The sequence below is a fragment of the Mobula birostris genome, chromosome 6, assembly GCF_030028105.1.
Source record: "Mobula birostris isolate sMobBir1 chromosome 6, sMobBir1.hap1, whole genome shotgun sequence".
NCBI classification, from domain to species: domain Eukaryota; kingdom Metazoa; phylum Chordata; class Chondrichthyes; order Myliobatiformes; family Myliobatidae; genus Mobula; species Mobula birostris.
Window position 1 is genome coordinate 101835671 of NC_092375.1, and position 24944 is coordinate 101860614.

At 41.2% G+C, this 24944-nt stretch overlaps 1 protein-coding gene across 2 annotated transcripts in view; it reads left to right on the forward strand.

Annotated features, from left to right (window-relative positions):
- The window catches only part of sec22a (SEC22 homolog A, vesicle trafficking protein), a 140368-nt gene that overhangs the window by 40554 nt on the left and 74870 nt on the right, over positions 1-24944 (forward strand). For both annotated transcript variants that reach the window (XM_072260945.1, XM_072260946.1), the window contains exon 3: positions 23245-23408. In XM_072260945.1, the coding sequence (XP_072117046.1) occupies positions 23245-23408 (164 nt within the window). The remainder of the gene's footprint in view (positions 1-23244; positions 23409-24944) is intronic.

Consider the following 24944-nt stretch of genomic DNA (forward strand, 5'->3'; position numbering starts at 1 on the left):
GAACGGAGTTATCTTTCCACCATTCGATCCCTTCCGATCTCCTCGACTGGCCGCCTGGGACCAACCACGGTGGTCGACCAGAGCGCGTTCAGCACGTCCGGTCCACTTTGATTCTCCTCCCGAAAACCCTGGGCCTTGGACTCCCGCTTGGGGTCCGTCCCAATGCCCAGCTTACAGCATCGCGTCTCCTCTCTCTGTCCCCATCCACCTTCTACCCCAAAGCCCGCGAAAAATGATAGCTTACAGACACACAAGAAAGAATAACATCTATCCCAATTGGTTAGCAAATGAATACAATGCTCTTATCAGTAATATAAAAAAAGAATGGAAAGCGGCCAGTGAGTGAGTGGGCCAGTGAAGGAGTGGAGCTTTGAGGCTTTGACTGGAGAGATTCTGGCAGTTTTGGCAGTTGGTCTGTGCAATCAAGTCAATCAAGATTTGAATAGCTCAGACTCAGCAGAAAGCAGCTGATTGGGCAATGGAGGTCAGGTGACCAAGCATCTTGGAAAGCTCAAACAGATAAATAGAGGGATAGCTCAAGTGAAGCGGCCAGTGAAGGAGTGGAGCTTTGAGGCTTTGACTCGAGAGGCTTCGATGAGAAGAGGCGGAGGACAAGCTTGCTCGCAGTTAGTCCTTACGATGCCTCCTGAGATGGTGATGTGCCTCTCATGTGAGATGTGGCATTCTTGGGAGAGCGCCCCCTCCCAGAGTCACATCTGCCAGAAGTGCATACGGCTGGGTGATCTGGAAGACCATGTAAGGAATCTGGAGCAGCAGCTGGATGACCTTCGACTCATAAGGGAGAATGAGGCAGTCATAGATGAGAGCTACAGGGAGGTAGTCACACCTGGGCTGTGGGAAGCAGGTCGTTGGGTGACAGTCGGAGGGGGGAAAGCGAAGGTGAGCAGACAGGTAGTGCAGAGCACCCCTATCGCCATTCCCCTGAATAATAAGTTTACCGTCCTGGATACTGTTGGCGCGGACGATCAACCAGGTGTGAGCCACGGTGGCAGGGCCTCCGGCACTGAGTCTGCCCCGGTGGTGCAGAAGGGTGGGATGGAGAATAGGAGAGCTGTTGTCATTAGAAACTCTATAGTCAGGGGATCAGACAGGAGATCTTGTGGACGTGAGAAGGACACCCGCATGGTTTGTTGCCTCCCGGGTGCCAGGGTCCAGGATGTCTCTGACCAGGTGCACAACACCCTGGTACGAGAGGGAAAGCAACTAGAAGTCGTGATACATGTTGGGACCAACGACATAGGCAGGAAGAGGGATGAGGTCCTGAAATGTGAGTTTTGGGAACTGGGAAGAAGGCTGAAGAACAGGACCTCAAGGGTGGCGTTCTCAGGATTGCTGCCAGTGCTACGTGACAGTGATGGTAAGAATTGGAGGAGTTGGCAGTTGAAAGCGTGGCTGAGAGGTTGGTGCAGGGGGCAGGGTTTTAGATTTTTGGATCATTGGGATCTCTTCTGGGGAAGGTGGGACCTGTACAGATTGGATGGGTTGCACCTGAACTCGAGGGGGACCAATATCCTTGCAGGTAGATTTGCTAGCATGGTTCGGGAGAGTTTAAACTAATTTGCAAGGGGGATGGAACCCGGAGCGATAGAGCAGTGAAAGAAGTGCATGGAGTAAAGCCAGATCTAACATATAAAGAGGCTTTGAGAAAAGAGAAGCAGAATAAACGGTGTAAAGACAGTAAGGTAGAAGGGCTGAAATGTGTGTACCTCAATGCAAAAAGCATCAGGAACAAAGGTGATGAACTGAGAGCTTGGATACATACATGGAATTATGATGTAGTGGCCATTACAGAGACTTGGCTGGCACCAAGGCAGGAATGGACTCTCAATATTCCTGGATTTCAGTGCTTTAAAAGGGATAGAGAGGGCGGAAAAAGGGGAGTAGGGGTGGCATTACTGATCAGGGATACTATTACAGCTACAGAAAGGATGGGTAATCTTGCAGGATCCTCTTTTGAGTCAATATGGGTGGAAGTCAGGAACAGGAAGGGAGCAGTTACTCTATTGGGGGTATTCTATAGGCCCCCTGGTAGCAGCAGAGATACAGAGGAGCAGATTGGGAGGCAGATTTTGGAAAGGTGCAAAAATAACAGGGTTGTTATCATGGGTGACTCTAACTTCCCTAATATTGATTGGCACCTGATTAGTTCCAAGGGTTTAGATGGGGCAGAGTTTGTTACGTGTGTCCAGTACAAAAGTACATCCAAAGTTGCCCTTATTTTTGTTCCATCAAGTTACATCCATGATACTTCCCAATTTTAGCTAACGAGTCCCTAAAGTCTTCCCATTGCTTCAGCCTTGCAGTAACCTCCAAAAATAAATGCTTTTATTGCTGGCCTGTCTGATATTCTCTAGGAACTAATCCATCACCTTGAGTGAAAAGCTTGAAATTGTGCTTGATGAACAATTTCCATTATTTCTCAATTAACTCTCACAATTATCGGTGACCCTCCATTTGCCATATCACTCTGTTATAATGCTAAAACAAAATTCAGTATAGCTCTGGGAGTTAACTTGTTATGAGATGACTCTGACAGTGCAATAATGTAAAACAAATTAAGATTCAAGATTCACGATTGTTTAATGTCATTTCCTGAACACCTCCCTGATGGTGAATGAAATAATTGATACTCCAGATCCGATACAGCACAAAAAAAACACAAAAGATAAAGAAAACAACATTAGTAAACACAGCATGAACTTAAATATATAAAATGGCTTACATACACAGATTGATTATATGCCCATGAAGTGTCTCTAGGCTACAATAAGTTTACCGTCCTGGATACTGTTGGCAGGGGTGACCAACCAGGTGTGAGCCACGGTGACAGGGCCTCCGGCATTGAGTCTGACCCGGTGGTGCAGAAGGGTGGGACGGAGAAGAGGAGAGCTGTCATCATTGGAGACTCTATAGTCAGGGGATCAGACAGGAGATCTTGTGAATGTGAGAAGGACACCCGCATGGTTTGTTGCCTCCCAGGTGCCAGGGTCCGGGATGTCTCTGACCGGGTGCACGACATCCTGGTATGAGAGGGAAAGCAACCAGAAGTCGTGATACATGTTAGTACCAACAACATAGGCAGGAAGAGGGATGAGGTCCTGAAGTGTGAGTTTCAGGAACTAGGCAGAAGGCTGAAGAACTGGACCTCAAGGGTGGCGTTCTCAGTATTGCTGCCAGTTCTACGTGACAGTGATGGTAAGAATTGGAGGAGATGGCAGTTGAACGCGTAGCTGAGAAGTTGGTGCAGGGAGCAGGGTTTTAGATTTTTGGATCATTGGGATCTCTTCTGGGGAAGGTGGGACCTGTACAGATAGGATGGGTTGTACCTGAACTCGAGGGAGACCAATATCCTTGCAGGTAGGTTTGCTAGCATGATTCGGGAGAGTTTAAACTAATTTGCAAGGGAGACGGGACCCAGAGCGATAGAGCAGTGAAAGAAGTTCATGGAGTAAAGCCAGATCTAACATAGAGAGCTTTGAGGAAAGAGAAGCAGAATAAACGGTGTAAAGACAGTAAGATAGAAGGGCTGAAATGTCTGTACCTCAATGTCTGATGCAAGAAGCATCAGGAACAAAGGTGATGAACTGAGAGCTTGGGTAGATACATGGAATTATGATGTAGTGGCTATTACAGAGACTTGGCTGACACCAGGGCAGGAATGGATTCTCAATATTCCTGGATTTTAGTGCTTTATAAGGGATAGAGAGGGCGGAAGAAGGGGAGGAGGGGTGGCATTACTGATCAGGGATACTATTACAGCTACAGAAAGGGTGGGTAATGTAGCAGGATCCTCTTTTGAGTCAGTATGGGTGGAAGTCAGGAACAGGAAGGGAGCAATTACTCTATTGGGGGTATTCTATAGGCCCCCTGGTAGCAGCAGAGATACAGAGGAGCAGATTGGGAGGCAGATTTTGGAAAGGTGCAAAAATAGCAGGGTTGTTATCATGGGTGACTCTAACTTCCCTAATATTGATTGGCACCTGATTAGTTCCAAGGGTTTAGATGGGGCAGAGTTTGTTAAGTGTGTCCAGGATGGATTCCTGTCACAGTATGTGGCCAGGCCGACTGGGGGAATGCCCTACTAGATCTAGTACTAGGTAATGAACCAGGTCAGGTCACAGGTCTCTCAGTGGGTGAGCATCTGGGGGACAATGACCACCGCTCCCTGGTCTTTAGCAGTATCATGGAAAAGGATAGAATCAGAGAGGACAGGAAAATTTTTAATTGGGGAAGGGCAAATTATGAGGCTATAAGGCTAGAACTTGCGGGTGTGAATTGGGATGATATTTTTGCAAGGAAACGTACTATGGACATGTGGTCGATGTTTAGAGATCTCTTGCAGGATGTTAGGGATAAATTTGTCCCTGTGAGGAAGATAAAGAATGGTAGGGTGAAGGAACCATGGGTGACAAGTGAGGTGGAAAATCTAGTCAGGTGGAAGAAGGCAGCATACATGAGGTTTAGGAAGCGAGGATCAGATGAGTCTATTGAGGAATATAGGGAAGCAAGAAAGGAGCTTAAGAAGGGGATGAGAAGAGCAAGAAGAGGGCATGAGAAGGCCTTGGAGAGTAGGATAAAGGAAAACCCCAAGGCATTCTTCAATTATGTGAAGAAAAAAAGGATGACAGGAGTGAAGGTAGGACTGATTAGAGATAAATGTGGGAAGGTGTGCCTGGAGGATGTGGAAGTGAGCGAGGTCCTCAATGAATACTTCTCTTCGGTATTCACCAATGAAAGGGAACTTGATGATGGTGAGGACAATATGAGTGAGGTTGATGTTCTGGAGCATGTTGATATTAAGGGAGAGGAGGTGTTGGAGTTGTTAAAATACATTAGGACGGATAAGTCCCTGGGCCCTGACGGAATATTCTCCAGGCTGCTCCACGAGGCGAGGGAAGAGATTGCTGAGCCTCTGGCTAGGATCTTTATGTCCTCGTTGTCCATGGGAATGGTACCGGAGGATTGGAGGGAGGCAAATGTTGTCCCCTTGTTCAAAAAGGTAGTAGGGATAGTCCGGGTAATTACAGACCAGTGAGCCTTATGTCTGTGGTGGGAAAGCTGTTGGAAAAGATTCTTAGAGATAGAATCTATGGGCATTTAGAGAATCATGGTCTGGTCAGGGACAGTCAGCATGGCTTTGTGAAGGGCAGATCGTGTCTAACAAGCTTGATAGAGTTCTTTGAGGAGGTGACCAGGCATATAGATGAGGGTAGTGCAGTGGATGTGATCTATATGGATTTTAGTAAGGCATTTGACAAGGTTCCACACAGTAGGCTTATTCAGAAAGTCAGAAGGCATGGGATCTGGGAAGTTTGGCCAGGTGGATTCAGAATTGGCTTGCCTGCAGAAGGCAGAGGGTGGTGGTGGAGGGAGTACATTCAGATTGGAGGATTGTGACTAGGGTGTCCCACAAGGATATGTTCTGGGACCTCTACTTTTCGTGATTTTTATTAACGACCTGGATGTTGGGGTAGAAGGGTGGGTTAGCAAGTTTGCAGACGACACAAAGGTTGGTGGTGTTGTAGATAGTGTAGAGGATTGTCAAAGATTGCAGAGAGACATTGATGGGATGCAGAAGTGGGCTGAGAAGTGGCAGATGGAGTTCAACCCGGAGAAGTGTGAGGTGGAAGGACAAACTCCAAGGCAGAGTACAAAGTAAATGGCAGGATACTTGGTAGTGTGGAGGAGCAGAGGGATCTGGGGGTACATGTCCACAGATCCCTGAAAGTTGCCTCACAGGTGGATAGGGTAGTTAAGAAAGCTTATGGGGTGTTAGCTTTCATAATTCGAGGGATAAAGTTTAAGAGTCGCAATGTAATGATGCAGCTCTATGAAACTGGTTAGGCCACACTTGGAGTACTGTGTCCAGTTCTGGTTTCCTCACTATAGGAATGATGTGGAAGCATTGGAAAGGGTACAGAGGAGATTTACCAGGATGCTGCCTGGTTTAGAGAGTATGCATTATGATCAGAGATTAAGGGAACTAGGGCTTTACTCTTTGGAGAGAAAGAGGATGAGAGGAGACATGATAGAGGTATATAAGATAGTAAGAGGAATAGATAGAGTGGATAGCCAGCGCCGCTTCCCCAGGGCACCACTGCTCAAAAGGAGGACATGGCTTTCAGGTAAGGGGTGGGAAGTTCAAGGGGGATATTAGAGGAAGGTTTTTTACTCAGCAAGTGGTTGGTGCATGGAATGCACTGCCTGAGTCAGTGGTGGAGGCAGAAACACTAGTGAAGTTTAAGAGACTACTGGACAGGTATATGGAGGAATTTAAGTTTGGGGCTTATATGGGAGGCAGGGTTTGAGGGTCAGCACAACATTGTGGGCCAAAGGGCTTGTGCTGTGCTGTACTATTCTATGTTCTATAACCCAAACAAGCTGCTAGAGAGAGAACTCTCTCAGCAGTTAACATGACAAAGAAGCCATTTTATTCTAACATAACAAAGAAGCCATTTTGATTAGCCTCAGCAGTAATATAAAAGAAGAAACCCCTAACACAAGGATGTTGCTGAGATTGGAGGACCTGTATTATGAGGAAAGATTGAATAGGTTAGAACTTAATTGATTGGAACAAAGAAGGCTGAGGGGAAATTTGATAGATATGCAAAATTTAGAGGGATTTCGATAAGGTAAGTACAAGCAGGCTTTTTCCACTGAGGTTGGGTGGGGCTGCAACTAGAGGTGAAGGGTGAGAGTGAAGTGTTTAAGGGGAACATAAGGGGAAGCTTCTCTACTCAGGATCGTGAGAGCATGGATCGAGCTGCCAATGCAAGTGGTGCGTGCGAACTCGATTTCAACAAGGAGTGTGGATAAGTACGTGGATGGTATGGGTATGGCGGGTCACGGTCAGGGTGCAGGTTGGTGGGACAGGCAGTTCAAAGTTCAAAGTAAATTTTATTATCAAAGTACATATTTGTCACCATATGCAACTCTGACATTTTCCTGTGACCATACTCTGCAATTGTATAGAATAGTATCTATAACAAGATCAATGGGAGTGCAGAAGACAAACTGTACCAATGCAAATATAAATAAATGGCAATAAACAATGAGAACATGAGATAACAAGATAGAGAGTCCTTAAAGTGAGATCATTGGTTGTGAGAACATCTCAATAGATGGGCCAAAGGGCCTGTTTCTGTGCTGGACTTGGCTGACACATCATGAAAACCTGACCTGCAGGTGCAGTGAGGAAATAGGAAGAAATATAGTTTGTTGGCATGAATTACTCAGTCCTAAATGACATTGTTGGTCTTTAGGTGAACAGCATATTTGCATATGCTGAAGTATATCCCTGCTTCTAGAATTACATTTTGCCATTCAGAAGTAAACAGATGGACTACAATACATAAATAGAACAGTACAGTGGGCTAGCTGTGGTGCAGTGGCATCAACACTGGACTTCAAGGCAGATTATCTTGAGTTCAAACCCAGCCGGGTCCCAACCTGGGCAGCAACAGTATCTGTGCAGAAGAAAGGCCCGGCAATCTACTTCCGTATCTTGCCATGAAAACCCTATGGATCCTGTGGTCCATGAGGTCACGAAGAGTCGGACTTGACTTAACAACTGAACAACAACAATAGCAACAGCTCAGGAATAGACCCTTTGGCCTAGGATGTCTGTACCAAGCATGATGGCAAATTAAATAATCCTATTTGCCTGCTAATAAGCCATACCCCTCCATTCCCTACCCTCTCATGTCTGCTTTAATACTACTATACAGTATATCAGGGTACAGCGTACTAGAGAAAACAATCCAAGTTTGTCCAATCTGTCCTCAAAGCAAGTAGTCTAACTGCTTGTGTTGTTACTTTCAGGAAGCTATTGACTTGAACCCCAAGATCCCTCTGCATATCAGTGTTCCTAAAAGTTAAGCTATTTAGTGTATAGTTCCAAAGTGCAGGACCACTATTTCTCTGCCTATACATCCAATCCAGCTGAATCTTTTGACAACCTTTTTTGCTGCCTACAACTCCACCTGATTTTCTGTAGTCTGTAATTTTACTGATCACCGCATCTACATTTTCATCTGAAGAATTTGTATCAATCACAAATAAGAGGTCCCAGCATCAGTCCCGGAAGAACACCACTATAAAACTTCTAGTCAGAGAAACATCTCTCTATTACTATCTCTATTACTATGACCTTGTCATTTTTGAATTCAATCTCCCATGTCACCAGGAACTCCATGTTTTTTAGCCTTCTCGGTTAGTTTACAATAAGCAATCTTGTTAGTTACCGAAGTCCATATAAACAACTTGCACTAATCTAACCTCATCAGTCATTTTTATCAACTTGATAAACTTTATCAAGTTATTTAGACATGCCTATGACATGCAAAGCAAAAATAATAAATTAATGAATGGTGAAAAACTTTGTTTTGCATGCCAGCCATATGGATCATTTCATCACATCAGTACACTGAGGTCATAACAGAAGGTTCCCTAACTCTTCCTCAGATTCATTGATGACTACATTGGTGCTGCTCCTTGCACCCATGCTGAGCTCATCAATTTCATCAACTTTGCCTCCAGCTTCCACCCTGCCCTTAATTTTGCTTGGTCCATTTCTGACACTGCCCTCCTCTTTTTTGATCTCTCTGTCTCCATCTTTGGAGACCATCTGTTGACTGATATCCTTTATAAACCTAACAATTCTTTCGACTACCTTCACTGTACCTCTACCCACCCTGTCTCTTGTAAAAAAAACTATTCCCTTTTTTCAGTTCCTTTGTCCTCACTGCACTATTCCCAGGATGAGGCTCTCCCTTCCAGGACATCAGAGATGTCTTCCTCCTTCACAGAACGGGGTTTCTGTTCCTCCATCATTGATGCTGCCCTCACCCAGATCTCCTGCATTTTCCAGACATTCGCACTCACCCCATCTTCCGCTGCCTTAACAGTGAGAGTTCTTCTTGTCCTTACTACCACCCCATGAACCTCTGATTCGAGCACATCATCCTCCACAGTTTTTGCCATCTCCTCACGGATTCTGACTGTGATTCCCTTGTCTAATCTCCCTCCTAGCACTTATCCCAGCAAGCAGCCAAAGAGCTACACCTGTCTTTCCCTTCCGAGTTCCTCCAGTATTTTGTGTGTGTTGCAACAGAGTAAAATGTTACAGCTACAGAAAAAGTGTAGTGCAGGCAGACAATAAGACATAAGGGAATAGCAGGCTAAATTGTGAGGCCACAAGTACATCTTATCATACTAGGGAATTGTTCAATAATCTTCGAACAGTGGGATAGAAGTTGTTCTTGAGTTTGGTGGTGTGTGCTTTCGGACTTTTGCCTGAGGAAGTGGGGAGAAGAGGGAGTGTTCAGAGTGGGTGGGGTCCTTGATTAGGTTGGATGCTTTTCCGAGTCAACAAACAATGTAGACAGTGCATGCTGGTTTTTGTGATGTGCTAAGCTGTGTCCACAACTCTTTAAATCCTTACTCACTAATAAGCCTATGCTTTCCCAATGCAAGATTAAGAACCAGTTTAGAAGAAAGCTCAGTCTAGGTGTTGTGCATCCTAGTTCACTGGAGGGAGTAGGAGTTAATACTATTAAAGCTTGATTAAAAATATCTAGTCCTTGAGGTATATGGAGTTGAGGATTTCAACTGTCTTAATTGTGTTCAGACAAAAAAGGACCAAGCTGGCAGTTATCTTTCAGCTAAGTGTGAGTGTTTAGAACTTATAGATAATGTAATCTAGGGGTAGAAAATAATTGGCATTTGAAAAATTCTCGACAAGGAAAGTGAATGGTTATCATGTAAGGTAAGAGTGTATGGAATTGACTGTAATATATCGGCATAGATGGGGATTGGCAAACTAACTATGGAATAAATGAGTAATTTTCAAATCAGTAACTAGTGAGGTGTCACAGGAAGTGGTCAGATGGATTTGGTTGTTTATAAACTTTATTGATATTTGGATGAAGGATGTGAATACTCTGTGGCCAGATTTGCTGTTACAAAGGTTAGCAGGTTACATGGAGAACACATACAGCTAAGATTGATTAAGTGGGCAAGAAGTTGGCCAATGAAATATAGTATGAAAAATGTTATCCACTAGGGAGGAAAAATGAAAAAGAAAATTATTCCAATAGAGTGAGATTGCAAACTTTGTGGTGCAAAAGTATTTGGAGTCCCTGGTGCATGAATAGTTAAAGCTAATAGAATGTCCTTTATTGCCAGGGTTATGGAGGATAAGCAGGAAGTGTTAATGCAATTTTTCTAGGTGTTACTTTGGAGAGTTCAACCAGGTACAGTAAATATTAGGGCCCTGGGCAGAGTGGTAGAGCAGAAAGTCCAAGCATTTCAAGTACATAATTCCCTGAGAGTGGTGGCACTGACCAGGTGGTGAAGAAGGTGTGTGGCATGCTTCCTTTCATTGGTTTGCATATTGAGGGCAAAATGTTGGTTGAGACTGCGCCTGAAATATTTTGTGTAATTCTGGTTGCCATTCTATAGCAGTGAAATGACTAAGCTGAAGAGGGTGCAGAAGATTCGTGAGGATGCTACCGAGACTGGAGGGCTTGAGTTATGAGGAGAGGCTGGATGGACTGGGACTTCCTAAAACTAGAGGGTTTCGATTTAAAAGAAAGAGAACCACAAGGGCAACATTTTTCACACCTAGGGTGGTAGGTATATGGAATAGTGTGTCGGAGAAAATGGTAGAGGTGGGTACAATTACAGCATTTAAACAGTTTCATGAATGGGAAAAATTTAGAGAGAGATGGACCTTGTTGGCATTGGATGAGTTGCGTGATAGGGTCTGTTTCCATGCTGTAAAACTTTATGTTTCTATTGAAACTGTGCCTGGAACACTGCAAACAATGTTGAACGTCACATATAAGAAATATGTACTTCTTTTGGAGGCAGTGTAGAGAACTACTCACTAGGTTATGGGCAGTTTTGGGCCCTATATCTAAGAAAGGATGTGCTTGCAATCCAATCACAAACAAGAGAAAATCTGTAGATGCTGGAAATCCAAGCAACACACACAACTGCTGGAGGAACTCAGCAGGCCAGGCAGCATCTTTGAAAAAGAGTATAGTCAGCAATGCTTGTGTAGGAGAGGGCTTAGAAAAGGTTTACGAGAATGATTCCAAGATGAAAGTTATGGTCCTCCCCTCTCCCCACCTTCTTACTTCTCATCATTGAATGTTTTAATTCTCATCTTTATTCTAGTCCTGGTAAAACGTCTTGGCCCAAAGCATCAACTGTTTATTCCTTTCCGTAGGTGCTAACTGACCTGTTGAGTTCCTCCAGCGTCTTTGTGTGTTGTCTTCGTTTTCCAGCATCTGCAGATTTTCTCGTGTTTGTGAAAGTTATGAGGGTTGAGAATTTGAATTTCTTTGCCCAGAGGGTTTTAGATACAGAGTCACTGAATATATTTAAGGTGGATATTTGAACCACAAGTTAGAAGTATGGGAGAGTAGAAAAGTGATATTAGGGCCAATATTGAACAAGTCCCTGTCCTATTGAATACAGGTACACATTCCTTTATCCGAAATTCTGAAATCCAGAAAGCTCCGAAAACAGAAGTTTTTTTTGCCAACAGCTAACGTCACTCAGGTGTGATGTGGCAGCACTAGCAGGGGCCGCCAGATGTCAATTGTGGCTCAGCACTCGTACTGGTTACACGTGCATTTGCTATTCGCTGATATTTTGTGTTCACTGTTAACGTTTTCTTTAATTTCACTCTGAAAATGTCAAGAAGAGCTGCAGATACCCCTATGGGTAACAATGAGAAAAAGAGAAGGAATCTTCTCTATCAATAACGCAGAAAGTGGAGTTTTTGCAGAAGCTTGATCATGGTGTGTCTGTGTGGCATCTTACTGAAGAAAATAGTGTCAGAACTACAAATAAACAGAATTTCAAATAAACAGAAAGACAAGTTACTGAAGTTTTATAGTGACAGTGACAGTGACGTTCTACATTTATTCCAATAAGTTTGATTCGGTTCGTTTAAAGCTGTATATTTTTATGTTTTATTGAATGTTTTTGTTGGAAATAAAATTTCTTCTTGTCATTAATCCCTAAACAATACAGTATAACAATTATTTACATAGCATTTACATTGTATTAGGTATTATAAGTAATCTAGAGATGATTTAAAGTATACGGGAGGATGTGCGTAGGTTTGGTGTGCTGCCGGGTCCTAAAGCCCACCGCACTGAGACAGGTTAAATAAGGGACTTGAGCATACGTGTTTTTTGGTATCGGCGGGGGGAGGGGGTCTGAAATCTGAAAAATTCTGAATTCTGAAATGTAACTGACCCCAAGGATTTCAGATAAGGAATTGTGGACCTGTATTAGGGCATGATCAGGGCCAGTTGGCCTGTTGCTGCTTCTGTTTCTGTCTGCTGTTGCCTATGATTTGTTAGAATAAAATAATGTTATATCAACTTAGATTAAGTTCTTTATGAGTAATGAGGGTGCTTTGTTTCAAAATCATTTTTATTATCACTGAAATATGTCATAAATGTGTTGATTTTATGACTGCAGTATTGTGCAAGACATAAAGATTACCATACCTTACAAAAGTAGTGCAAAAGAGGAATAATGTAGTAGTGTTTATGGGTTCATGAATCATTCAGAAATCCAATGGTGGAGGGGGAAGAAGCTGTTCCTATTTGCAGTTTAGACAGTACCTGCAGAGAATACCTAGATCATCTACTCTTCTCTCCAACTGTTACGTGACTACCTGACTATTTACTGGACTTTTTGTTACTGTACTTAAGATACATGTGTGAACTTCCAAATAGCTTTAGGCTAATTACTATGTAAAGATTAGCTTTATTTGTCACATGTGTATTGAAGTATACAGTGAAATGCATCATTTATTGCAAATCTGTAATCCGCAAACGTTGCCACATTTCCAGCACCAACATGTGTGCCAATGACATGCCCCTGACAGTACTTCTTTGGAATGTGGGAGGTAGCTGAAGAGCCCAGAAGAAGCCCATGCCGTTATAAGGAATATGTACAAGCTACTTATAGTCAGCGGCAGGAATCAAACCCAGATGTTATAGTTGGTGCTGTAAAGCATTGCTCTAACTGCTATGCTACCATACTTGTTAGCAAAGTTAAAAACCATGGGATTAAAAGGGTAGAAGAAAATTTGTCCAAGAAGCAGAAAATAAAGATTGTGAACATTTGTTTTTAAAAGCTGGAAGATAACTTAGAAGTTGATTTTAGAACCTCTGCTTTCTTGATATGCAAGTCAGATTTTGGTTAAACAGCATAATTTCAAAGCTTATAACCTGACTCAGCTTGTAAATATAGTATATCACAAGTAACCGACTTCATGAGGGTATTGAAAGTCTAAAAATGGAAGGCATGTGGTAGATTCAATTTAATTAAAATATGGAGTGATACCTTCCAGTAAGAACAATAAGAAGAGGCAATGTAATGCTGATATACAGTTCTAAAGAATGGAGGAACTGAGGCACTACTAGGTATTGGTATATAACCTTTTGACAGTGTCCATTGGAACATGAATCGTTAGAAATCCAATGGTTTTCTTATAGACCACTCTCCCTCTACACTTCTCTTTTCCAAGTACCTGACGGAACATCTTTTGAATGTTTTAATAGTTTCTGCCTCCAGTACCACCTCAGGAAGCTCATGACAGGTATTCGCCACTCTGTGGAAAAGCTTACCTCTGAAATCTTTAAATTTCTCCCCCTCACTTTAAAGCCAAGTCTATAGCTGTAACTTATAGACTCCCTTGCCTTGGGAAAAAGATTCTGACTTCGTATCTGTGAAGGATGGGGTGGTGTAGAAAAACTTGCTGACATTTCAGGTCATACAGAATCTCAACCCAAAACATTAACTATTCCTTACCTCCCCCACCCACACCCCACAGATGCTACTCGGCCTACTGAGTTCTGTAGCAGTTTGTTTTTTTTTCTCTCCAGTTTCCTGTGTCAGCAGTTGTTTGTGTTTTCCTCTCACTATCTATTCTATCTGTACCCATTTTGTAATATATGTACCTCTATAGTGTCATCCCTCGGCTTCATTTCCTACGAGAATAAACCCAGTTTATCCAATCTCTCCTTATAATGATAGCATAGAAACATAGAAAATACGTGCAGGGATAGGCCATTCAGCCCTTCAAGCCTGCACCGCCATTCAGTATGATCATGGCTGATCATCCAACTCAGAACCCTGTACCAGCCTTCCCTCCATACCCCCGATCCCATTAGCCACAAGGGCCATATCTAACTCCCTCTTAAATATAGCCAATGAACTGGCCTCAACTGTTTCCTGTGGCAGAGAATTCCACAGATTCACCACTCTCTGTGTGAAGAAGTTTTTCCTAATCTCGGTCCTAAAAGGCTTCCCCTTTATCCTCAAACTGTGACCCCTCGATCTGGACTTCCCCAACATCGGGAACAATCTTCCTGCATCTAGCCTGTCCAATCCCTTTAGGATTTTATACGTTTCAATCAGATTCCCCCTCAATCTTCTAAATTCCAATGAGTATAAGCCTAGTTCATCCAGTCTTTCATCATATGAAAGTCCTGCCATCCCAGGAATCAATCTGGTGAACCTTCTTTGTACTCCCTCTATGGCAAGGATGTCTTTCCTCAGATTAGGGGACCAAAACTGCACACAATACTCCAGGTGTGGTCTCACCAAGGCCTTGCACAACTGCAGTAGAACCTCCCTGCCCCTGTAATCGAATCATCTTGCTATAAATGCCAGCATACCATTCGCCTTTTTCACCGCCTGCTGTACCTGCATGCCCACTTTCAATGACTGGTGTATAATGACACCCAGGTCTCGTTGCACCTCCCCTTTTCCTAATCGGCCACCATTCAGATAATAATCTGTTTTCCTGTTTTTGCCACCAAAGTGGATAACCTCACATTTATCCACATTAAATTGCATCTGCCATGAATTTGCCCACTCACCTAACCTATCCAAGTCACCCTGCATCCTCTTAGCATCCTCCTCACAGCTAACACTGCCGCCCAGCTTCGTGTCATCCGCAAACTTGGAGATGCTGCATTTAATTCCCTCATCCAAGTCATTAATATATATTGTAAACAACTGGGGTCCCAGCACTGAGCCTTTTGTCCTCCTCTGCTGAACTCTGAATTTCTCCCAATCCTCAGGTGAGCCACTTTTTCTGGCTAATTTGTATGCTTCTTCTTTGGAATTGATACTATCCCTAATTTCCCTTGTCAGCCACGGGTGCACTACCTTCCTTGATTTATTCTTTTGCCAAACTGGGATGAACGATTGTTGTAGTTCATCCATGCGATCTTTAAATGCTTGCCATTGCATATCCACCGTCAACCCTTTAAGTGTCATTTGCCAGTCTATCTTAGCTAATTCACGTCTCATACCTTCAAAGTTACCCTTCTTTAAGTTCAGAACCTTTGTTTCTGAATTAACTATGTCACTCTCCATCTTAATGAAGAATTCCACCATATTATGGTCACTCTTACCCAAGGGGCCTCTCACGACAAAATTGCTAATTAACCCTTCCTCATTGCTCAAAACCCAGTCTAGAATAGCCTGCTCTCTAGTTGGTTCCTCGACATGTTGGTTCAAAAAACCATCCCGCATACATTCCAAGAAATCCTCTTCCGCAGCACCCTCACCAATTTAGTGAATAGCATCCTGGTGAATCTTTTCTGAATTCTCTCTCTTGCTGCCACACAATATTCTTAAGTGTGCTCTAACAAATGCTTTGTGCAGCCCTGCTATGACATACAGTCTTCCGCACCAAGTGCCTTTTTTACTCTCCTATCCACCTGTGTTGCCACTTTCAGGAAGCAATGAGCTTGCATCTCAAGGTCTCTCTGCATCAGTGCTCCTAAAGTCCCTGAAATTTATTCCATAAAATCATAAGACTATAGGACATTGGAGCCCAATTAGCCAATTAGCCCATTGTTCCTGCTTTGCCATTCCATCATGACTGAATTTATTATTTCTCTCAACTCCATTTTTCTGCCTTCTCCCTGTAACTTCTGACACCTTTGCTAGTCCACTGCATATGCTATTGAAACTATAGGTGCTGTGTGCTGCATGTGACTATGTGTACTGCGTTTTGTACCTTGGCTCCGGAGGTATACTGTTCTGTTTAGCAGTATACATGTGTATGATTAAATGACAATTAAGCCTGAACTTGAACTTAATTAGGACCGTATCAACCAATCCATTCCATATGTCTTTCTTGTGACCTTGTCATTTTTGGCTTGATTAATGGAGGTACAGGTTATAAAAGAAATTATATGTAGTTTATATACTGGTGAGGCTTCAGTTTAAGTAGTATTTTCATAACTACTTTTCACACATTGGGAAGAATGTGAAACCCTTAGTTAGGTACTGGGGTTGCATACAAGACACACTGAGATTGTTCTCTGTGGTTCAAAGAAATTAGTTGGAGGAATGTTTTGTATGGAATAATGTATTTCAGATGGTATGAGGATTATTCACCAAAAGACAAAGATTTATAGATAGCAGAAGAACAAGAGGTCACGGGAATATTTTTCTGTTAACACAGTGAAGGAATTAGCTCTATTTGTAACTTTCTTATAGTATTTTTTCTTTTTAGGATGGGTTTGCCAAATAGAAAACTTGCCAATTGTTTGGTTATCTCTATTTTTGTCTTCCATGTAACACTCCCACATTAAAGGGAAGGCCCAACTACTTTTCAATAGCAATATATCTCATAGCCTCAAAAACATTTGATACTGAACAACTCTAGCAATTTGGAGCAGAATGACTATATCGTCTCTCAGGCAAAATAAAAACTGCTGGAGGAACTCAACGGCAGCATTTGTAGAGGAAAATGGACAGTTAACATTTCAGGTTGTGTTGACATCTGGATCCAGGTGAGGAGTTTCAACCCACACTTATATTGTCCATTTCCCTCCGCAGATTCTTCCTGACTCACTGAGGTCCTTCAACATCTTGATTTTTTTTTGCTCCAGATTCCAACGTTTGCAGTCTCTTGTATCCCCAGACTATCTCTCATTATGGATCCTTTTCTGGTGGGACTCCATGCCGACTTGGAACTAGTTGATACTTCCTTTCATTAGGGAAATGAGGTGTTTATTCCATTCCTAGCAAGCCTTAAACTCAGCCCCTTCAGAAAAAAGGGCAGAATCTTACAAAGAATTTTGCCATTCTGCATTCTGCCTGTAGCTCATATTATTTTCTACTGTCTTGTACAGTGCACACATACTTTAAACTCTCTCATGTAATAACGCTTTTTTGAAATACTGCAACAATCTAGATCGGAGACTCTAGCATGGAATCTAATAATAGAATAATAATAGAATCTAATAATACAATTGTATTGTGAAATGATTTTATTTCAGACAATATAAATGCATCTGAGTTTGTTATCAGAATGCAGTTACTTGTGCTTTTAAGAGTTACGTTTAGTGTTGTAAGCCAGTATTGTAAATCTAGGATAACAAGCAACATGCTGGAAGAACTCAGGGGTCAAGCAGCATCTGTGGAGGAAAGGAATTGTTGACATTTCAGAACTGTTACAGGTTTTACTTCATTCAGAATTTGAACCAGAAATGAGAGTGTGTGCAGGTTAGACAAATAAAGTGCAATGGCCACATTGAGGGAGATTGTTAGATCGAGAGCTCATCTATTAACGTGTGGGTCATCCAAATCACAGAAGAAATGGATGCTTCAGATTCAGATTTATTTATCACATTTACATTGAAGCATACAGGTTCTTAAGCACACCAAAGGATACGGAGAGAAGGTAGAAGAATGGGGTTGAGCTGGAGTGTCAATCAGCCCTGATCAAATGGTGGAGTAGACTCTTATGCTTTATAACTCGAAAACGTTAAACTAATTAAAAGGAAAAGATAGTCTGAAATGTGAGTTTAACATCCTGTTTTACTTTGTGAGGCGTGCACATATCACGTGGTAGCACAATGATGTATGCAATTCACATATTTTATGTATAATCCGTAATGAATTATTTAAATGAGCAAGAATACTTAATCAAACCATATATATATATATATATATATACACACACACACACACACACACACACACGCACACACACAAGATTACTCAAATATCACTGAATTATTAAATACACAACACTCCTCCCTGCTTAGTTGTAAATTCCAACTCAATATACAAAGCATTTCAACAATATACATGATATATATATGGAGTAGTGGACCGCACGACCCCATTTACATTGGTGGTGCGCAAGTGGAACAGATCAAAAGCGTTAAGTTCCTCGGGGTCAAAAATCACAAATGACCTGACTTGGTCCAACCAAGCAGAGTCCACTGCCAAGAAGGCCCACCAGCACCTTTACTTCCTGAGGAAGTTAAGGAAATTTGGCCTGTCCCCTAAAACCCTCACTAATTTTTATAGATGCATCATAGAAAGCATTTTTCTGGGGTGCATCACAACCTGGTATGGAAGTTGTCCTGTCCAAGACCGGAAGAAGCTGCAGAAGATCATGAACGCAGCCCAGCACATCACACAAACGAATCTTCCATCCTTGGATTCACTTTACACCGCACGCTGTTGGAGCAGTGCTGCCAGGATAATCAAGGACTCGACCTACCCAGCCAACACACTTTTCGTCCCTCTTCCCTCTGGGAGAAGGCTCAGGAGCTTGGAGATTCGTACGGCCAGATTTGGGAACAGCTTCTTTCCAACTGTGATAAGACTGCTGAGCGGATCCTGACCCAGATCTGGGCCGTACCCTCCAAATATCCGGACCTGTCTCTTGGTTTTCTTTGCACTACCTTACTTTCCCTTTTCTATTTTATATTTATGATTTATAATTTAAATTTTTAATATTTGCTATCGATTTGTACTCCAGGGAGCACGAAGAGCAGAATCAAATATCACTGTGATGATTGTATGCTCTAGTATCAATTGTTTGGCGACAATAAAGTATAAAGTAAAGTAATACAACTACCATACAGACATACACAGCATAGTAAATTTTAAATTGTCCCAGTTAGGCCAAAAGATTTGATTGCTCTCGAGGCTTTCTTACTCTTGTGGGATAACGTCTTTCCTGACAAGGGGGATGGCTTTGCTTGCCAGAAGAGACTTGCGGCTGTAAAACAATCTCAAGTTCTGGGGTCTCCTCCAAGGTAGTTGTAGGCGTTGATTCTGAGACTGTAGGAATTGGTTCTCTGAATCTACTTCAATTCTTACTTCTTTTCAAGTTCTTGTCTTTCTTTTTCTTCTAGTTTCTTGTCTTGCTGAGTTTGCTAATTTCTTGAAAAATAATGTCTTGTTTATCCTCTTGCATTTCCATAGCACTTATGTCATTTTCTTCTTTTTTTCTGGGATGTGCATCTTGATCAAGGGAAGGTGTATTTAGTTCACTGGAGTGTTCCCTTATTAATCCTTCTATTGCCCCCTTACGATCTGATCTCTCCCCATGGTTTCCTCATCCACAGCATCATTTGACAAATTCTCTGTTTTCGTATCTTCATTGACTCCTTTCTTTTTGTCCTTCCATTCATCCAGCTGGGCTTTGGTCTTTGCATATACTTTTACAAGCAGCTTCTTGTCTCACACTTGAAGTTCATTCAATAACCTAAGTGCATGCAGGGTAGCTTCTGGTTCTTCATTTTCACAAAAGCCAGATGCTTGCAACTTTCCTGATGCTCCATGAACTCTCTTCCAGCTTAAAACCAAGCTGCATTTTGCGAGTAACTGCTTGATTAACATATCAGAAGCTTTCTCAGAAATGATACTTACAAAAATTGTTGTAGTCGGATAACAGCTTTCATCTCTTTCACGATTCCTCTGAGCAGCATGGTCCTTCCTCGGCCCAGTATGCTTTCCAAATGGAGGCACAAAGGTTGGCACCAACACCTGGTTCCCCTCTTGGACAGTGGTTCATGGTGTACAGCATCAAGACAGTTGTGGCATCATCCAGTACTTTTTTAAATTCACTTTCAGTTGACTCTTGATACAGGGAATGTTACATGCAAATAGAGGTTGGATCTCCAATCAAGTTGTAGTTGTCTCAGCCAATCATGCCCCCACAATGCTGACCGTCTTGCTTTTACCACATACAAGCCCAATGTGTCTTGTTGGTTGTTGTATTTCACTGAGTTTTCTTTTTTTCTCCAGTGTAAGTTCTCAGTTGGATATCTGTAGGCTTCAGTTTAGTATCTTTGAAAAGCCATTCAAACTCATTTTGTGGAATGATTGAAACATATCTGTCATTAGCCATATTACTTGTCAATATTGTTAGTTTTCACATTGTAAATCTCAAGGCCTCTTAGGTCGGCTGGTGGCACAGTGAGATCAGCGCCGGGCTTGAGAACGGAGGTTCCTAAGTTCGATCCAGTGACAGACTGCCCCCGTACGTGCTCTCCATCCACGCTGGGTTGATGTGGAGCTCACAACTCGGCCTCGTAAACTAATACTGTGAAATCTCTGTGCAAGGAGTGGCGGCCCACACAGCCTTTCGAACTGCGCCTTGTAAGGAATGAAAATGCCTGATGCTGGCCTCTCAGGTCTGAGTCAACATCGTCATCGTCATCATCATCATCAAATCTCAAGGCTACACAATCCTGTGTCACTCTCATCATTATCAGATTTTTCATCACCAGCCTGCTCAATTTGAATTTGGAATTTGACTTTTTATCTTTTTCTCTTCTCTGGGTAGTTCATTAATTTTTTCTGCCCAACATGCTCTTCATATGTGTCAAACTTTGTTACATTTTCTGCATTTCACCAGTCTGTATTGGTTTGGTGTATGTGAGCCCCTGCCACAATTTGTTTGGCCAGGCTGGTTTCTGTTTAGACGTTGCAGTTTTGTTCATGCTCACTTTCATTCCTGACTGCAACTCAATCACACCTGTCTGCTGTTTACGTTGATAAAGCAATTTGCAACTGCCCTTTTAAATGTTAGTTGTGCTTCAGTTAGGAGCCATTTTTGAATGCTTTCTTGTAAGATTCCACAAAATAAATGATCTCTCAGGGTATCATTAAGCCCATTACCAAACTGACAATGCTTAGACAATCTCTTCATTCAGCCACATACGTTGAACTGGACTCCCTTTCTTTATGAAACCTAAAGCATTCTGCAATCAACAATGGTGTTGGTTCTAAATGCTCCTGCTTTACTTTCATGATATCAGCAAAGCTCATTTCCGCCAGTTTGGTTGGAGCAGTCAAACTCTTTAGCAAACATTTCCTTTAAATCCAATGCACTCAGTAAAATTGGCACTTGCTTCTCATCAGCAATTCCATTTGCTTTAAAATACTGTTCAATTTTCTCAGTATATAAAATCCAGTTATCCACTATGTAATCAAACATTTCTGCTCTTTTTTTGTGATTATTCTCCCCTGTTACTCACTGTTTATGAATCCGTGAATTCTTCAATTTTTATGTTTTTTTTAAAACTTGATCATGCCTTACTGTTCAAAAAACACATGCTGCACTGCTTTTTTTTAAACTCAAATGTCTCACTGTGCTTCAACAAGACAGTAGCCACTTGGGTTCATTTTAAAAATTACTTGTTGCCATGTTATGATTTGTAACTCCAAAACAGTAAACCAATTGCTGGAAAAGACAGAGTTTCGAATGTAAGTTTTTTCTTACTTTAAGCAAGGCGCACACACATCATGTGGTATTGTGATGATGTATGCAATTCATATGCTTTACATATAACTGATAATGAATTACTTAAATGAACAAAAATGCTTAATCAAACAATATGTATATACAAGATTACTCAAATATGACTGAAATGTTAAATACACAACAGACTCAATTCTGCTACTGCGTCTTATGGTCTCATTCCTTTCTTGACACACTGAGTTCTTCCAGTAGATTGTTTGTTCCAGATTCCACCATCCGCAGTTTCTTGTGTCTTCATTGTATATTCAGCCCTACTGATACAGGCTGAAGCAACAATGGTTTACTGTAGGTCATTTTAAAATGTATCAATCAATCATGCAAATATTGTTATTTGTAAATTAAGATGTTAGGCTTGGCTTGGTTTTAATACCCACAAACTACCCAGCCATATGACAGTTTAGAAGTGATAAATACTGGGAGCAGATATCGGGGGAGAGTTTTCTTCAATCCATTTATTATCTCATCCAGAATAGCTGAAGCCATATGAGCCTGTTTTCAGTTGTGTATAATCTCACAAAGCCAGAGTAAAGGATGATGTAGTTTTTTTAATATCAGAGCGATGGCAAAGAAAAACTTTCTTCCATTTTACACGCCTTGGGAGGGCTGTTCACAATCATGTACTTCTATTGCTACAGCAGTGACTTGCTGTTCTTCATTATTGGTAATGAACAACAATACAACCTGTTTCCTTTAAGCCTTTCAATGAATTTTACTTTTATAGCTGGCACAGTGCAGTAAAACTAGCCTTGTTTTTATGCAATCTGAGTTTTTCTTGAAGTTTAGCAACATGTATTTGAAATGCTTGATCAGAGTTGATTTGTTATTTTTCTAACATTAAGGTTTGCTTCTACATTAAGCTCTTGGAGCATTGTTGAAGAATGTTGTAATGCCATAATGGCAATGAAAAAGATACAGCATAGACTGCTGGAGTGCTGTCTACAGAAGGACTGTTACAATTCTAGAACACAGGTTAAAATCTCTGCTCGAGTAATTAGGGATTGGCATTAAAATTCCACGTATGAACAAGACCTCAAGATTCACTGTGGTTACAAAGAGACATAATTTTGGGGATTCACTGGTACTGAGAAAGTTGAAGAAGACTTTGTGCTCTTTAAGAGCATTATTAAGTGGTATTTTGATTATTTCCTCACTCAGTGGAAGTTATAGCAAGTTTGTTGCAAGTTAAGATAATCACAAGAAAATAGTTTGGGAGTTTGAAATATATTTTAACAGTGAGGATGCTTTTTCTCTTTTGTGAAAAGGATGTTGCAAACTATTGAAGTAAAATTTTTTAATTATTTTACACGTGATAATGAGTTTAGCATTAGATTAGATTAAATGAGATGTTTACTGTGAATATTTTATTGGTTTGTTGCATTTAAATGCATGGTCAGTAAAGTTTGGAGTTTGTCTAAAATATGTCTGTTTTTCTTTTTCAAAAGAATTGATTGTGTTTAATATAATCAACAAATTGTACAATAGTGTAATTTATTGTAATGTTCATTTTGCTAAATTACTCATGACTATTCCATCAAAGTAATAGTATTTCATTATTTTCTTTATTGCAGAACCAATTAAATTGCCCTTTCTCTCCTTAGTTTTATAAGTTCATTAGGAGTGGGGTATATGATGATCTGCTCTGAAAATTATCCAAACGTGCTCGCTTTTTGTTTCCTGGATGAACTACAACGAGAATTCATTACTTTATATGATACAATGAGGATTAACTTGGCTGTCAGACCATACTCCTTCATCGAATTTGGTGAGCTTCCAGGCTTTTATAAATTGCTAGTTTGATGATGGAAGTAATGATAATTTGCTTTCTAAAGTACTAATTTGTGGAGTGGAAAGACTTGAAAAGTGTTAATTACATATTACTGAGAGAAAGATGATACACTTTGGAAAATGTTAATCTAATTTTATTACATGGACTATCATTTGTCATTTTGCCACTCAAAAGTTTTGTGTATTAGTCAAACCTTTTATATGGAAATTTGGAGGTGATTTAGGCTATTCTTGTTTAATTGAGACCAGAAGGCAGTTGATCATTTTCTGATAAAGTGTGTAATAATGTACTCTGAATAATAAGCAATATATAATGTCTCTTTAATAGCCAATCATTTAAGTTATGCAACAAGGAGTTTAGCAGTAGTGCTGCAGTCCACCATCACAGCAGGACTTGTATGTGTCCAGGACAAAGTGGGCAGGAAAAATTAATATGGACACTCCCCCCCCCACCCCTTCAAACTACCTTTTCCAAAAGCCTGCTTCTGCAAAGAGCTATAGGGCTATTAAAACAAAAACTTAATGTCATCTTAAAAACTTTTTCCCCCAGACAGTTAATCTGTTCAATCATTCTAGTTAGCTCCCCACCCACTCTATTAATTGCCTCAATCACTGCACTGCACTGTAAACACTTCTTATACACATAATACTTCATACCTGTACCTTAAGCTCTAACTTATTTTTATGTAATTCTTTATTCTCTGAATGTTGTGGGGGTTTTTTTGTTGCTTACTGCGGCCTGATCAATACACCACAGCAAATTCCTAATACATATAAATGTATATGGTGAATAAAGTTGATCTTTGATTCTTTTTAGAATGAGATAAACAATTTGAATGATGGCTATAACATGTTTGTTGTATAGGTTAACTTTCCTCAAAAGGATTTTTCTCCTTTCTTGAAGATTCAACCATCTCTTCCCCTTATGAATTGGAGATGAGGCTGTGAATTTGTATCTAAAGTTGCTCTCGAATGTTAGAACTTCAGCAGAGGTGCCATCTACACCAGGGGCTCTTTCTCTCACTTGACTTGTGTCCTTTTCAACTTCAGAATCAAAGGTGTAATATCAGTGACATAGGCCATCAAATTTATTGTTTTTGGCAACATTTTCAATGTAATACATTAAAAAATGATATGTATTACCGTATATATTGAGGGAGTCCTCTTTGTTGGAGCAGCTCGAGCTCATGATGGAACTGGCTGAGTTAACATCTTATTAATCTAGAAAAGTAGCAACACTGGACCAGATAGTGTGCTTTGGGGTGAAGTCAGAGGCACTGGTGTCAAGGTTAGAATTTGTAGAAAAATTCTTTTAAGTTTCTTGAAGTTTTAAGCTTTTTTAAGATTACAGGCTAACTATAGTAGGAGTCTCCCTGGTTTGTACCACAAGGATAAATACATCAGGGAGACAGGTAGTGTAGAGGTTAGCACAACACTATTACAGCTCAGGACTTTCTGGAGTTTGGAGTTCAATTGTGGCACCTTTCTGTAAGGAGCCTCTGTATGTCCTCCC